Source organism: Rhinoderma darwinii, chromosome 1 (assembly GCF_050947455.1).
Source record: "Rhinoderma darwinii isolate aRhiDar2 chromosome 1, aRhiDar2.hap1, whole genome shotgun sequence".
Lineage (NCBI taxonomy): Eukaryota > Metazoa > Chordata > Amphibia > Anura > Rhinodermatidae > Rhinoderma > Rhinoderma darwinii.
Genome location: NC_134687.1, coordinates 115,359,071 through 115,374,396, shown reverse-complemented (window position 1 = coordinate 115,374,396; position 15,326 = coordinate 115,359,071). Strand labels below are relative to the sequence as shown.

The 15,326-nt window shown below is 40.8% G+C and overlaps 1 protein-coding gene across 1 annotated transcript in view; it reads right to left on the bottom strand.

Annotated features, from left to right (window-relative positions):
- SPMIP2 (sperm microtubule inner protein 2) overlaps positions 1–6,885 on the bottom strand; it is a 46,633-nt gene extending 39,748 nt beyond the window's left edge. Inside the window, exon 1 of the mRNA XM_075847530.1 lies at positions 6,618–6,885. Coding sequence (XP_075703645.1) covers positions 6,618–6,699 — 82 coding nt within the window. The 5' untranslated portion in view covers positions 6,700–6,885. The remainder of the gene's footprint in view (positions 1–6,617) is intronic.
- Positions 6,886–15,326: the final 8,441 nt, after the last annotated feature.

Below are 15,326 nucleotides of genomic sequence, written 5' to 3'. Positions count from 1 at the left end.
GACCACAGTAGTCAATGCAAGGTCGAATAGATCTGTCTTTCTACTTAACGAAGGAGAACCCGGCCCGGGAGTAAGACTTTCGTATGAAACCCCTCTCTAGATTCTCCTTGATATAGGCTGACATAGACTGAGTCTCTGCCAAGGAGAGAGGATATACCCATCCATGGGGAGGAGAAGCACCAGGAATCCGTTCAACTGTGCAGTCATAAGACCCATGTGGAGGAAGCATCTCAGCCTCCATTTTTGCTGAAGATGTCCGTAAATTGGGAAAGGTGAGTAGGTAATCCTGCTAATGACTGAGACAGAGGAGGCTGGATGGGATGGATCTGTAACAGGCAGCGGTGGGGACATTTGGGACCCCACTGGAGGACTTCTCCTGAATTCCAGTCCAGTACTGGAGCATGCAACTGGAGCCAAGGCAGACCCAGCAGGACAGGATTGACGGCTTTAGGTAAAACAAGAAATTAAATCCGTTCGGTATGAAGCACTCCTAGTTGGAGCTTCAGTGGTCTGATACGACCGGATCGGGCAGCGGAAGTCCATTCACCGAGGCAACAGCCAGAGACGTCTCCAGAGGGACTGTGGGCAGCTGGAGATGATCCACTAGGACTTGTAGGATGAAGTTTGCCGTGGACCCTGAGTCCAGATAAGCAGAGACATGGTGCGTCTTTTCACCAGAAACTATGGTCATGGGAATGGCCAGTTTAGAAGAGAACTTTTTATTTAGTGCCATTCTGCCTAGGGTTGTCTCTCCAACCAATACTAGGCATTGGAGTTTTTTTGGTTTCTGAAGGCACGAACGCACAACATGGCCTCCAAGGCCCCAATACAGACAAAGTCCCGAAGTGCATCTGCGGTGTTTCTCCTGGGCAGACAGTTTGAGCTGGTCCACCTGCATAGGCTCCTCTGGTGGTACAACTGGTGAGGGCAACAGGGATTTCTGGAAGATAGGAGCCAGCCTGGGAAGTCTTTTCTCCCGACGAACCTCTTGGGATCGCTCCCGGATCCTCATTTCAATCCAGGTGACTAGACGAATGAGGTCATCCAGGGTAGGTGGCAGATCACGAGCGGCAAGCTTGTCTTTAATTTTAGGAGACCGTCCCTGCCAGAATGTAGCCACCAAGGCCTCGTCCCAGGACAGCTCTGCCGCCAGGGTGCGGAACGAAATGGCGTACTCGCCCATGGAGGTGTCTCCCTGGTGAAGGATCAGAAGAGATGCAACTGATGAAGAGACTCGTCCAGGTTCCTCAAATACCATGTCTGTAGGAAACACTAGATTTCACTGTTCTCCGGTCCCTGACGTTCCCAGATAGGATTCGCCCATGCTAGGGCCTTGCCAGTAAGGAGTGAGACTATAAATGCAATCCTTGCGCGATCAGAAGGAAATGCTCTGACATGTAGACTGAAGAGGATCTGGCACTGTTTCAGAAATCCCCTGCAGGTCCTTGCTTCTCCGTCATAGCGAGGAGGTAGTGGCAGAGAGAATCGAGAGTCAGCGCTAGTACTGACAGGAGGAACAGCCAGAGAAACAGGAACGGCTGCTGTGATGACGGCAGCTTGCGCATCCAGCCGATGTGTAATGGCGTTCACCGCCTGGAGGAGTTGGTCCTGTCGTAATCGGAAGACTAGCATATCTGCCTGCATGACTTGTGATGTCGTCAAGGTCTTGGGTTGACCAGCGGGGTCCATGGCCTGAGCGTACTGTCATGATCCGTGGGTATGTGGACCCACTATGCCGCACCACCATAGCGGAGTAGAAGCTGGCCAAACAGTCCTAGTAAAAGAGTATCTTAGATAGTGCAGACAGTAGGCTTAGACACAGATGGACTTGCAGGCAGATGACACCCGATGTGGTGTAGGACAGCAGGCGTGACAGGTGGCACAACACGACTCCGACACTCCAAGGCACAGGAACAACTATAGCACGGGATACAGGTAGCATGGCACGGGAACAGGATAACACTAAGGGACCATTTGCTAAGACTAACATGGGTAAACAAAACAACACCCAGCCAAGGAGTAAATGGGCAGGGCCCTTCTTATAGTCCAGGGGGATCATGGGCTAATTAATTATTTTCATGTGTGAACGCTGACCCTTTAAGGCCAGGCACGAGCGTGCGTGCGCACTCTAAGGGACACAGCAGAATGGAGTGGAAGTGAGCGCTGTCGTCTCCTAGGGAGGAAAATCGGGCCAGCGCTCACAGATACATGGCTTCGACCATCGGGGGTGAGTAATCCCGAAGGTCCGCGGCTGTGGACGCTACAGTGCTGTTCACTGCACCTTGCGAAAAAGGGGGCAGGGATAAGATGAAGTGGTGTGACCTTTTGCAGACTGACAGATTTACAATAATTTATGCCCCAAATCTAATTTACGCCTGTAGTGCTCATAGCTGGAGTAGATTTGACTTTGCGGTGCAAGGATGAGATGCACCTAATTTATTAAGAAGTGTGCACAACTTAATAAATTAGGCACATCTTACTCCGGCACACTATAGATTAAGTCTGGACTCTGAAATACCAGTCTTAAAAAATTTATAAATGTGTACATTGCTGTGGAATATGTTGCCACTATAAAATAAAAAGTCTCACAGCTGCCAATTCCTATCAGAGCAAAAACCAAGCAATGAGGATGAAAAAACTGCCTGTAGAGCTCAGAGACAGGATTGTGTGGAGGCACAGATCTGGAGAAGGGTACAAAACAATTCTGCTGCACTGTAAGTTCCCAAAGCACAGTGGCCACCATAATTCCTAAATGGAAGAAGTTTAGAACAACCAGGACTCTTCCTAGAGGTGGCCACCCCACCAAACTAAATAATCGTGGGGAGAAGGGCCATTGTAGGAGAGGTGAACAAGAACCCAATGGTCACTCTGGCTGAGCTCCCAAGATTCTTGTGCAGATGGGAGAAACTTTCAGAAGGTCAACCATCACTGCAGCACCCCACCAATCTGGGCTTTATGGCAGAGAGGCCAGAAAGAAGCATCTCCTCAGTAAAAGACACATGAAAGCCCGACTGGAGTTTGCAAAAAAGCACTTAAAGCACTCTCAGAATGGGCGAAACAAGATTCTGTGGTTGAATGAAACGGAGATTGAACATTTTGGCCTCAATTGTAAGTGTCATGTCTGGAGCAAACCAGACACTGCTCATAACCTGCATAATACCATCCCTACAGTGAAGCATGGTGGTGGCAGCATCATGCTGTGGGGGTGTTTTACAGTGGCTGGGACAGAGAGACTGGTCAGGGTTGTGGGAAAGATGAGTGGAGCAAAGTACAGAGATATTCTTAATGAAAACCTAATCCAGAGTGCTCTGGACTTCAGACTGGGCCGAACGTTCACCTTCCAACAAGACAATGACCCTAAGCACACAGCCAAGACAACACAGGAGTGGCTTAGGGATAACTTTGTGAATGTCCTTGAGTTCGAGCCCTGACTTGAACCCAATCGAACATCTCTAAAGAGACCTGAAAATGGCTCTTCACCGACGGTCCCCATCCAACCTGACAGATATTGAGAGGATCTGCAGAGGAGGATGGCAGAAAATCCCCATATCCAGGTGTGAAGCCTTGTGGCATCATACCCAAGACGACTGGAGGCTGTTATCGCTGCCAAAGGTGCTTCAACGAAGTACTGAGTAAAGGGTCTTAATACTTATGTCAATGCAATATTTCAGTTTTTTCTTTTCGATAAATTAGCAAAGATTACTAACATTCTGTTTTCACTTTGTCATTATGGGGTAGTGAGTGCAGAATGATGGGGAAAACTTGAAGACTTTCCGAATGCCTTGTATGAAGAATATAGTCCTGTATGAATGAGGCACACTAGGTGTGTTTTACTTGGCTCAATAACTGTATTCTGACCTCGCAGCTGATGGTTTTAGCATCATAGAATGACTATTTACATTGTACTACATATCATTATTAATAATGTATTTAGCAGTTACATAGATTATTTACTTTTGTTTTGGTATAAAATGTTGGTAAATATTAGTGGCTTTGGAAATGATTTGATAGTGACTAATGTTGCTTAGTTACATATACAGTATATCAAAGGTTTTGTGAGGTTACATTGTGCTCCGTGTTTTCACCATAACTCATTAGAGACTGTATTTAAAACACTTACTAGTTCACTTTATTCTCTCTGTATTTATTGCTTTTCTTTAATAAAGAGCAAATGACTAGCTAGTCTCTACAGGAGAATGAAGATCTGGTGTTCTCATCGGATGACATTGTTATACACTTTCTAAGGCACGGGCTGAACATATTCTGGCTGATGACTAGTGAATATTGCTTGTAACTAATGATAATTACAATAAGAAACTGATTTTTAGTGAACTAAAGTGTATAAAACAAATGACACAATAAGACATTCAGCATACTGGTTCAACTGCAAGTGAAAGGGGCAAGTTTAACATTGATGGCCTATCCTTAGGATAATCCATGTAAATAATTTCTGAGAAGGTTTAACCCCTTAATGACTAGCCTATTTTAGACATAGCTGTATAAGCTGTATATTTTTTGCGGTACATAGAATTTATTGATTAACTTTTATTAACTTTTTTGGGGGAGGGAATAGAAAAAAAACAGCCATTTCGCCACACTTTTTTGCGTCCTAAATTTACGCAGTTTACCGTGTGGTATAAATAACACAATAGGTTTATTCAGCGGGTTGTTGCGATTGAAACGATACCAAATTTATATAGATTTTGTATGTTTCACTACTTTTACACAGTGAAAACACTTTTTTTTCAAAACTATTTGTTTTTGTGTCCATATTTGAAGAGCCGTAACGTTTTTATTTTTTTGCCAATGCAGTTGTATGGGGGATTTTTTTTGCGGGACGATTTGTAGTTTTTATCGGTACCATTTTGGAGTAAATGCGACTTTTTGATCACTTTTTATCACATTATTTTTAAGGCAGGATTCAAAGAAAACAGCAATTATTGCATTGTTTTTTATTTTATTTTATTTTTTACGACGTTCACCGTGCGGGTTAAATGATATAATAACTTTATAGTTGGAGTCGTTACGGACGCGGTGATCCCAAATATGTGTACCTTTTTAACTTTATTTTGTTTTTTAATAATAAAGCAGTTTGTAAAGGGAAAAAGTTGGTTTTTCATTTTATTTTAAACTTTTTTTAAACTTTTTTACTAGCCCTACTAGGGGACTTCACTATGCGATCCTACGATCGCATTTATAATATACTGCAATACTTCTGTATTGTACCTCTAGCATGACCTAGCAGGCATACACTACAGGAAGACCTGGGGGCCTTTATTAGGCCCCCGGCTGCCATCGGAGACCCAGACACTCAGCGATCTTGTCGTCGGTGGGAGAGAGAGGGAGCGCCCTCTCTCCAAAACCACTCATATGCGGCGCTCGCTATTGAGCGCCGCATCTGAAGGGTTAAACGGGTGAGATCGATACTGATCTCGATCTCACCCGTTACAGCAGGGATGCCCCAAGCCCTCAGCTGCCTCCTGGTAGCTGAGAGAAGGGAGATTTAACGGCTCCCTGCTCTGTTTACTTATTCCGATGCCGCGCCGTAAAAAGGCCTATGCATCGGAATAAAGCCCGTGTCCGCCGTAAAAACACTATGGGACGGTCACTAACAAGTTAAAAGATTATTAATAATAATATGTAACACAATGTAAATAGTTATTCATTGTTGCTGAAACCATCAGTTGCCCTGGTTAGAATACAGTTATGTGCCGAGTGAATTTTTTAAAAATAAAATTATACATATGTTCCCGACGGTTGGACCCCCACCGATCAAACATAGATGGCCTATCTGAAGGATATATATATATATATATATATATATATCCTTCAGATAGGCCATCTATGTTTGATCGGTGGGGGTCCAACCGTCGGGAACCCAAACAATCAGTACAATGGAGGGGCTTCATCCCCTTTATTGTTTATGCAGGCACAGCTGCTCGCATTTATGGGCAACTGTACCTGATACTACAGATCGTCCCATTCAAAACATTCAGTATATTAGATAATAAAATGGAAGTAGGAATTGAGTATTATGTTGTAAATCTGAGATCATGGCGCATAATCTAAATCATATTACTGTTGTACTGTAAACTATCTGCCAAAACCACAGTTCTTCCTTGACCGGACCATCTCTATTGGGAATCCACATCCTTTAAAATGTTTCCACCTGTAGTGTAATATAATTTACTTACCAGGAATCCCCTCCTGTAGAGATCTAGGCATAGACTGCAGGGAACCCCTGTCAAGTACAGGTTGGGAAACTCCAGATAAAAGTTTTGCTGAAGTTTTCTTTTTTTTTTTTTAATAAAATGTTGTCATGGTAATGTCAACTTTTTCACTTTAAAACTATGATTCTATTGGGTTTTAGGCATAGTAAATGTTTTTAAAAATAACTGAAGTGTATGATAGATAGATAGATAGATAGATAGATAGATAGATAGATAGATAGATAGATAAATACCAAAACATCAATGTGAATAAGGAGGCAAAAACTACTACTATTTGTAAACTGTGTTCTATGCCATATACTTTACTATGTAATACAGTAGCTTTGCCTCTGAATGAGAAGCAGACATGTTTTGTGCTCTTGTGGTACTGATGTGCTGGTGTGTTACCTGTATACAGCATCCTTTTCCCTGTGTCATGAGGGTAGCAGGACAAGGAGGTTGAGGGCCGACCATTATGTGCAGGATGCATGCTGTGCCGCCAGGCAGCCAAATAGCATGAGAAGCTCAGGATCTCTATATGAATGAGTGCAGCCTGATCAGCCGGCAGTCACTGAGCAGTGAAATAGGATTCTCATATCTTTGTCCATTGACCAAACAATGTTTCCCCAGCAACAAAGTCACCAGGACAACCAGTGAGATTACAATGGTAGTAGATAATACTGAAAGTGGTCCCATGGAAAGTAGTCCTAAGGCAAATTGTTGGTTCACAAAAACGTCATGTCACAAGCACGCACACAGCTATTTACAAGAAGGCCAGTGGAGGCTGCAACAAACAAGCGACATATATAATATCCAATGCACAATTATATAGTTATTTAGTGCGCCCCCTATATGTAATATTGGTTAAAACAATGCAGAGTCTGTCATATAGAATTGGCTACGAGAAAAATGACTGCCTAGACTACAATGAATTCTTTCAATGATGGCGCAATAAGATGAAATTATTGTGGTTATGGTCAATGTGTCTATGAATGATAATGTTATTAAGATCATGACAGAATATCAAGGATATAAAAACTGCGAGCTCTAAACATGGACTTGTAACAAAAAGCAGTTTTTTTTAGTCCTAGAATTTTCTGGGCCAGACTCACAGATATAGAGCCAGTTGTGAAGTTAGTGCCTGGCTTTTGATTAGAGACCATGTAGAAAGGTGGCATGCGGGAGAAAAATCTGTTTACCTGAATAATTATTCTGGAAAATACACTATAAACACAGAAGTTTCATTTTAATAAAAACTACCCAACGAGAAATATGAACTGGTTTCTTAAAGGCTATGTACACTTTTGCAAGCTTTTTTTTATTTTTTATTAAGTCAATGTTTTAGGGGTTTATGAACATTTGAAAAAATTTTATGATAAATGTTGCATATTTTTTTCAGATTCAGCTTTTATGTATCCTATACATAGAAGCTTTTTTGTCTGGTATAAATTGATTCCGTCAGTTCAGCTGAACTGATGGCTCAGCGGAGAGGGGTCCTGTGTGTGTCTAACAAACGTGACCATGATAATATCGATCATATTTAAGTTCATGAACTTTGATGTGATCGATATTATAGTTTTATTATGTAAGGACACCAATGTGAGCCATAGTTTTTGATCTTCATGTGTTAGAACTCTATACTCCAATTACTGATGGATCAGCCTCTCCTGACCTACTCGTGTCCTTGTTCCCTGGTGGGTGGACTTCACTAGAAATGTGATTCTGCACCACCTGTATTACCTGATATCCCCTAAGAACACAACACCTGCCTTCTACTCTTGGGCTGTAAAGTCAACCATGACCCTTTGCCGTCTATCAATAACCATTTCCATGTCTAATGCTAATTATTATATCATGACTCCTGATTTCTCTTTTGTTGAAGTTTTATTATTCCAAATCTCTGACACTCTGCTTAATATATTGCTGTTCCCTGCTGCAAGTTTTCCTCGTCAAAGATCTGGAGAACTGGATGCACTCAAATGTAAATATGAATGCACATATGCACATACACACTCACTCAGGCTCACACACACAAATATATGGGGGGTGTGTGTGTGTGTGTGTGTATGTGTGTGTATATATATATATATATACTAATCCTTCTCAATGTATTAGAATATCATCAAGAAGTTCATTTATTTCAGTAATTCAATTAAAAAAGTGAAACTCATATTTTACATAGATTCATTACACACAGAGTGATCTATTTCCAGCATTTTTTTATTTTAATGTTGATGATTATGGTAATAGTTAATGAAAACCAACAATTTAGTCTCTCAGAAAATTTGAATTAAAAAGCAAGACTTATTCACCACATATTGTGACTGCTGCAGGCCACATTCTAATGAACAATGGGTGACATGGGACCACTGTTCTCACAGACTCTCTCACTCTGTGTGTGTGTGTGTGTGTGTGTGTGTGTGTGTGTGTGTGTGTGTGTGTGTGTGTGTATATATATATATATATATATATATATATATATATACATACACTACCGTTCAAAAGTTTGGGGTCACCCAGACAATTTTGTGTTTTCCATGAAAACTCACACTTATATTTATCAAATGAGTTGCAAAATGACTAGAAAATATAGTCAAGACATTGACAAGGTTAGAAATAATGATTTTTATTTGAAATAATAATTTTCTCCTTCAAACTTTGCTTTCGTCAAAGGCTGGATTCACACGAGCATGTTACGTCCGTAATGGACGGAACGTATTTCGGCCGCTAATCCCGGACCGAACACACTGCAGGGAGATGGGGCTCCTAGCATCATGGTTATGTACGACGCTAGGAGTCCCTGCCTCGCTGCAGGACAACTGTCCCATACTGTAATCATGTTTTCAGTATGGGACAGTTGTCCTGCAGTGAGGCAGGGACTCCTAGCATCGTACATAACTATGATGCTAGGAGCCCGGCTCCCTGCAGTGTGTTCGGTCCGGGATTAGCGGCCGAAATACGTTCCGTCCATTACGGACGTAATGTGCTCGTGTGAACCCAGCCAAAGAATGCTCCATTTGCAGCAATTACAGCATTGCAGACCTTTGGCATTCTAGCTGTTAATTTGCTGAGGTAATCGGGAGAAATTTCACCCCATGCTTCCAGAAGGCCCTCCCACAAGTTGGATTGGCTTGATGGGCACTTCTTGCGTTCCATACGGTCAAGCTGCTCCCACAACAGCTCTATGGGGTTGAGATCTGGTGACTGCGCTGGCCACTCCATTACAGATAGAATACCAGCTGCCTTCTTCTTCCCTAAATAGTTCTTGCATAATTTGGAGGTGAGCTTTTGGTCATTGTCCTGTTGTAGGATTAAATTGGCTCCAATCAAGCGCTGTCCACAGGGTATGGCATGGCATTGCAAAATGGAGTGATTGCCTTCCTTATTCAAAATCCCTTTTACCTTGTACAAATCTCCCACTTTACCAGCACCAAAGCAACCCCAGACAGATGGCGTCAGGCACTCTTCCAGCATCTTTTCAGTTGTTCTGCGTCTCACAAATGTTCTGTGTGATCCAAACACCTCAAACTTCGATTCGTCTGTCCATAACACTTTTTTCCAATCTTTCTGTGTCCAATGTCTGTGTGCTTTTGCCCATATTAATATTTTCCTTTTAATAGCCAGTCTCAGATATGGCTTTTTCTTTGCCACTCTGCCCTGAAGGCCAGCATCCCGGAGTCGCCTCTTCACTGTAGACGTTGACACTGGCGTTTTGCGGGTACTATTTAATGAAGCTGCCAGTTGAGGACCTGTGAGGCGTCTATTTCTCAAACTAGAGACTCTAATGTACTTGTCTTGTTGCTCAGTTGTGCAGCGTGGCCTCCCACTTCTCTTTCTACTCTGGTTAGAGCCTGTTTGTGCTGTCCTCTGAAAGGAGTAGTATACACCGTTGTAGGAAATCTTCAGTTTCTTGGCAATTTCTCGCATGGAATAGCCTTCATTTCTAAGAACAAGAATAGACTGTCGAGTTTCACATGAAAGCTCTCTATTTCTAGCCATTTTGAGAGTTTAATCGAACCCACAAATGTAATGCTCCAGATTCTCAACTAGCTCAAAGGAAGGTCAGTTTTATAGCTCCTCTAAACAGCAAAACTGTTTACAGCGGTGCTAACATAATTGCACAAGGGTTTTCAAGTGTTTTCTAATCATCCATTAGCCTTCTAACACAGTTAGCAAACACAATGTACCATTAGAACACTGGAGTGATAGTTGCTTGAAATGGGCCTCTATACACCTATGTAGATATTGCATTAAAAACCAGACGTTTGCAGCTAGAATAGTAATTTAGCACATTAACAATATATAGAGTGTATTTCTGATTAATTTAATGTTATCTTCATTGAAAAAAACTGTGCTTTTTCTTTCAAAAATAAGGAAATTTCTAAGTGACCCTAAACTTTTGAACGGCAGTGTATATACATCTTAAAGGAACACTCCGATCAATAATACCCCCTGTGAACATCAGACATTAAATGTTTATTGTTGGAATACCACTTTAAGGAAGTATTCTGATCAGGCAATTATGGCAGAGAAACCTAGATTGATTTTTTTTTTTGCCTTCCCACATTTCAAGAGCCATAGCTTTTTTCATTTTTTACATCAACATAGCTGTATGGGATCTTGATTTTTGCGAGACAAGTGGAAGGTTTTTAGGTGACATTTTGGCAATACGTTTATGTAAGCTTTTATTTTATGTAAACTCTCATTACAGGAAAATGGAGAATAAAAAGCAATTCCCCATTTTTTTTCTATTTGAATAAATTGTATGAAACAAAATGCATTATTTTCATTTTTTCTTGTTATTTTAACTGTTTGTTAATTTTTAGAAACGTGAACTTTACCGCAAGAAATGTCAAATGTTTTTAGTCCCAATATGGGACTTTACTTTTCATCTTTTTTTTCTCACTGTAATTTTCTTGTATATCTCTCTATATACCAATACATTATGCTGTAAATAATAATATTTAGGCAGAGAAGATCATCTCCTAGATAGCAGTGCAGCCTGTGGCTCAGTATGTGTTTCTGCCTCCTATACACAGGGCCTTTAATTTGAGATCTGACATAACATGTTAGAATTCTTAAAGAGCTTAGTTCAGTTATTTCTGTCCCCCTCTTCATAATATTTAGAGAATCTCTAGTGACTGGTATAGTGCCAAGGGACTGGCGCAGGGCAAATGTGCCTATTTTTAAAATGGGCTCCAGGTCTTGCCCGGGTAATTATAGACCAGTAAGCTTAACATCCACCATGGGGAAAATGTTTGAGGGACTATATACAGTATTATGTGACAACATTTTTTATTATAAGTGACAGCCAGCATGGTTTTACTAAGGACAGAAGTTGTCAAACCAACCAGATTTGTTTTTATGAAGAGGTGAGCAGAAGCCTAGACAGAGGGGGCCGCTGTGGATATAGTGTTTTTGGACTTTGCAAAGGCATTTGACACTGTCCCTCCTAGACGTCTAATGGGTAAATTAAGGACTATAGGTTTAGAAAGTTTCGTTCGTAATTGGATTGGGAATTGGCTCAAGGACCGTATCCAGAGAGTTGTGGTCAATGATTCCTACTCTGAATGGTCCCCGGTAATAAGTGGTGTACCCCAGGGTTCCGTGCTGGGACCAATATTATTCAACTTATTTATTAATGATATAGAGGATGGGATTAATAGCACTATTTCTATTTTTGCAGATGACCTCAAGCTATGTAATATAGTTCAGTCTATGGAAGATGTTCGTGAATTGCAAGCGGATTTAAACAAACTAAGTGTTTGGGCATACAGTTGGAAAATGAAGTTTAATGTAGATAAATGTAAAGTTATGCACCTGGGCACCAACAACTTGCATGCATCATATGTCCTACGGGGAGCTACACTGGGGGATTCACTTGTTGAGAAGGATCTGGGTGTACTTGTAAATCATAAACTAAATAACAGCATGCAATGTCAATCAGCTGCTTCAAAGGCCAGCACGATATTGTCGTGTATTAAAAGAGGCATGGACTCGCGGGACAGGGATGTCCTATTACCACTTTACAAAGCATTAGTGAGGCCTCATCTAGAATATGCAGTTCAGTTCTGGGCTCCAGTTCATAGAAAGGATGCCCTGGAGTTGGAAAAAATACAAAGAAGAGCAACGAAGCTAATAAGGGGCATGGAGAATCTGAGTTATGAGGAAAGATTAAAAGAATTAAACCTATTTAGCCTTGAAAAAAGACGACTAAGGGGGGACATGATTAATTTATATAAATATATTTTAAATGGCACGTACAAATAATATTGTGAAATCCTGTTCCATGTTAAACCCCCTCAAAAAACAAGGGGGCACTCCATCCGTCTGGAGAAAAATAGGTTCAATCTGCAGAGGCGATAAGCCTTCTTTACTGTGAGAACTGTGAATCTATGTAATAGTCTACCGCAGGAGCTGGTCACAGCAGGGACAGTAGATGGCTTTAAGGCTTAGGTAATTTCCTAGAACAAAAAAATATTAGCTCCTATGTGTAGAAATTTTTCCCTTCCCTTTTCCCATCCCTTGGTTAAACTTGATGGACGTGTCTTTTTTCAGCCGTACTATGTAACTATAAGGAGAGGCTAAATAATAATAAAAAATATATCCAGGTTTCCACTGATCACCGTGGAAGCGTCCAGAGGGCCACTGCCCTAGAGGACTCGGCGCTCAGGCTGAAGTGGAGAACTCCGAGGTATGTACAACAGCAAACAAGAACAAGCTGTAAGAAACAGAGACAGTGGGAAAGTGATGCCCCCTATGAAGCCACAGACCCCTTTAGGCTGGCACTGAGATTATTGGAACATAATCCACTGCTTATAACTGTCCTCTGTTACCTGTTCTAATAACTAGAGCCATGGATGTGTTAATAAACTTCAGGCAAGTGCTTTAAGAATCTGCAGCTTGCTCCTTCTAAATCGATTCCATATGAGTGACATCTGGACATGGAAAGAAATGTGAATTTTGTCTAGAATGAGCTAAGAAATAATTTCAATGCAAAACCGCAATTTATAGAGTTAAAGTTCATTGCGAGTTGAAATTTCCTCTTACTTGGGTGTTTTTAAGCATTCCTCTGTGGGTTAAAAAATGTTATTGCATGAACTGGCTGTGAGAAGTGATGTTCCACTTCAGTGCAGTCCTTTTATCTTCTAGAATTTTTAATGAGCGTCTTTTGGAGATTAGTTAGGATTTGCTGTATGTGGATAATTAAGCCAATGCGCTGGTGATCACATACATGTATTTCAAGGCTTATTCCGCATATGTTTGTATATTTCTGTGTGAGTAAATAATAAAATAAAGAATATTAATGAAAGCCAAGTAGCAGGGTCCTGTTCTGTCATCTGTTTTTCCTGTCTATATACTTTTCAGTATTGTAGCCGAATAATCTATGCTATATAATGTTTATATTGAAATGAATAGCATTATTATCTGGCACGTTCATAAATGCTACAGGAAAATGATCACCAATGATCCGTAACAACCTCTGCATGTGGATGTTCTCTTACTGCAACAATGGGCACCAGTGATGCTGAAAATAATCCTGCTTCTTCATGGGAAGATCCAGATGTCAAGCAGTATTGCTACCTATATGTGTGGTCAAAAATTCAATTTAGTAGCATTATGTCATATGAGGACAGCTTAAATAGGACCTATCACACCTGTCAATTTACAAGAACTCTTGTTTTCAGTAAATTTTGATAATTTATAGCATTTAAAAATACCAAACATAAAACTTTGTGCACGTGCAAAGAGGAGTTTGACTCCGACACCCAAGAGTTATTGTTAGCAGCCTTTCCCTTAATGTTCCTACAAAGTTTCATATAGGTTTCTTGACATGTCTGTTTTAGTAAATACTTTGTATTCCTCATGAAATTACAATTCAGGATCATCTTTTCTTAGAACTCTTCATTGTGCCATTCCTCTGTTATTCCTCCAAGAAATTTACCAGTTTGGGGGTAGGTTGTCCATGCACACTCTCAGACTGTCCAATCATTGCAGAGAGTATCGGACTGTGTATATGGAATGGTAACTACCATAGGTCAATTTATTCATAAATATTCATGAGGGATAATAGAGGAACGCGACAACACTGAATTATGAGAAAGATGCTCCAGAATTGTTATTTTGGGGGGAATTAATGTATTTACTATAACAGAAATGTCAGGAGAGCACTAGAGAGAAAGCTGAGTGAGACAAGTGCTGTCTCTGTATAGTCTGACTAGTATCGATGTATTCATAATGGAGACCACATTATAGAATTTTGTAATAACACTGCAAATATTATCTAAAGTAAAAGGTAACATTATTATTAAGGTTCTATGAGTAATCTATTATAAAATATGGAAGGTGACCGGTTCTATTTAACATATTTCACTTCTAAGTTATCCTTTTCACTAAATATAAAAAACCAGCTTGTACTGCAATATCTCAATGTATTACAAGGAAATTTGCCCCAATTCAGTAATGGAGTAATGTCAGCTGCCGAAATGTAATATTAATTTACCTGCCCCTTCAATCTTAGGGCTTGTTCACACGCTCAAGTAAAAACGGCTGAAAATTACGGAGCTGTTTTCAGAGAGACGTTTTTTTTTTGACACAATGAAAAACCGCTCCAAGAACGGCTCAAGAAGTGACATGCTTCTCCTTTCTACTCTGCATTTTTTTGACTTGCCGTTTTTTAAAACTCAGTTTTTCCCATTGAATTCAATGGACAGATGTTTGTAGGCGTTTAGCTACCGTTCTTTTAGGCGTATTTTTAGACGTTTACGCCCCAAAATACGCCTGAAACACAGCGTGTGAACATACCCTTAGACTGCTTTCTGCCAGCAACAGTTTATTGCAGCCTACGCTGAGCTGTTGGAGCTACGGCTAGAAACTGACATACCATCTGTAGATTTTGTAGTCTGAGCAGGTAGAAAGCTGTAGGAAGTCCTCCTTTTTTATTTTTTTAAGCTAACAGATCCTAAGGAGGGAAGAACTCCACCCCAAGAAAGAACTCTCTCTTTCACTTTCACTCTCTCTTTCACTTTCACTCTCTCTCTCGCTCTCACTCACTCTCTCCCTCTTTCACTCTCTCCCTCTCCCTCTTTCACTATCTCTCTCCCTCTTTCACTATCT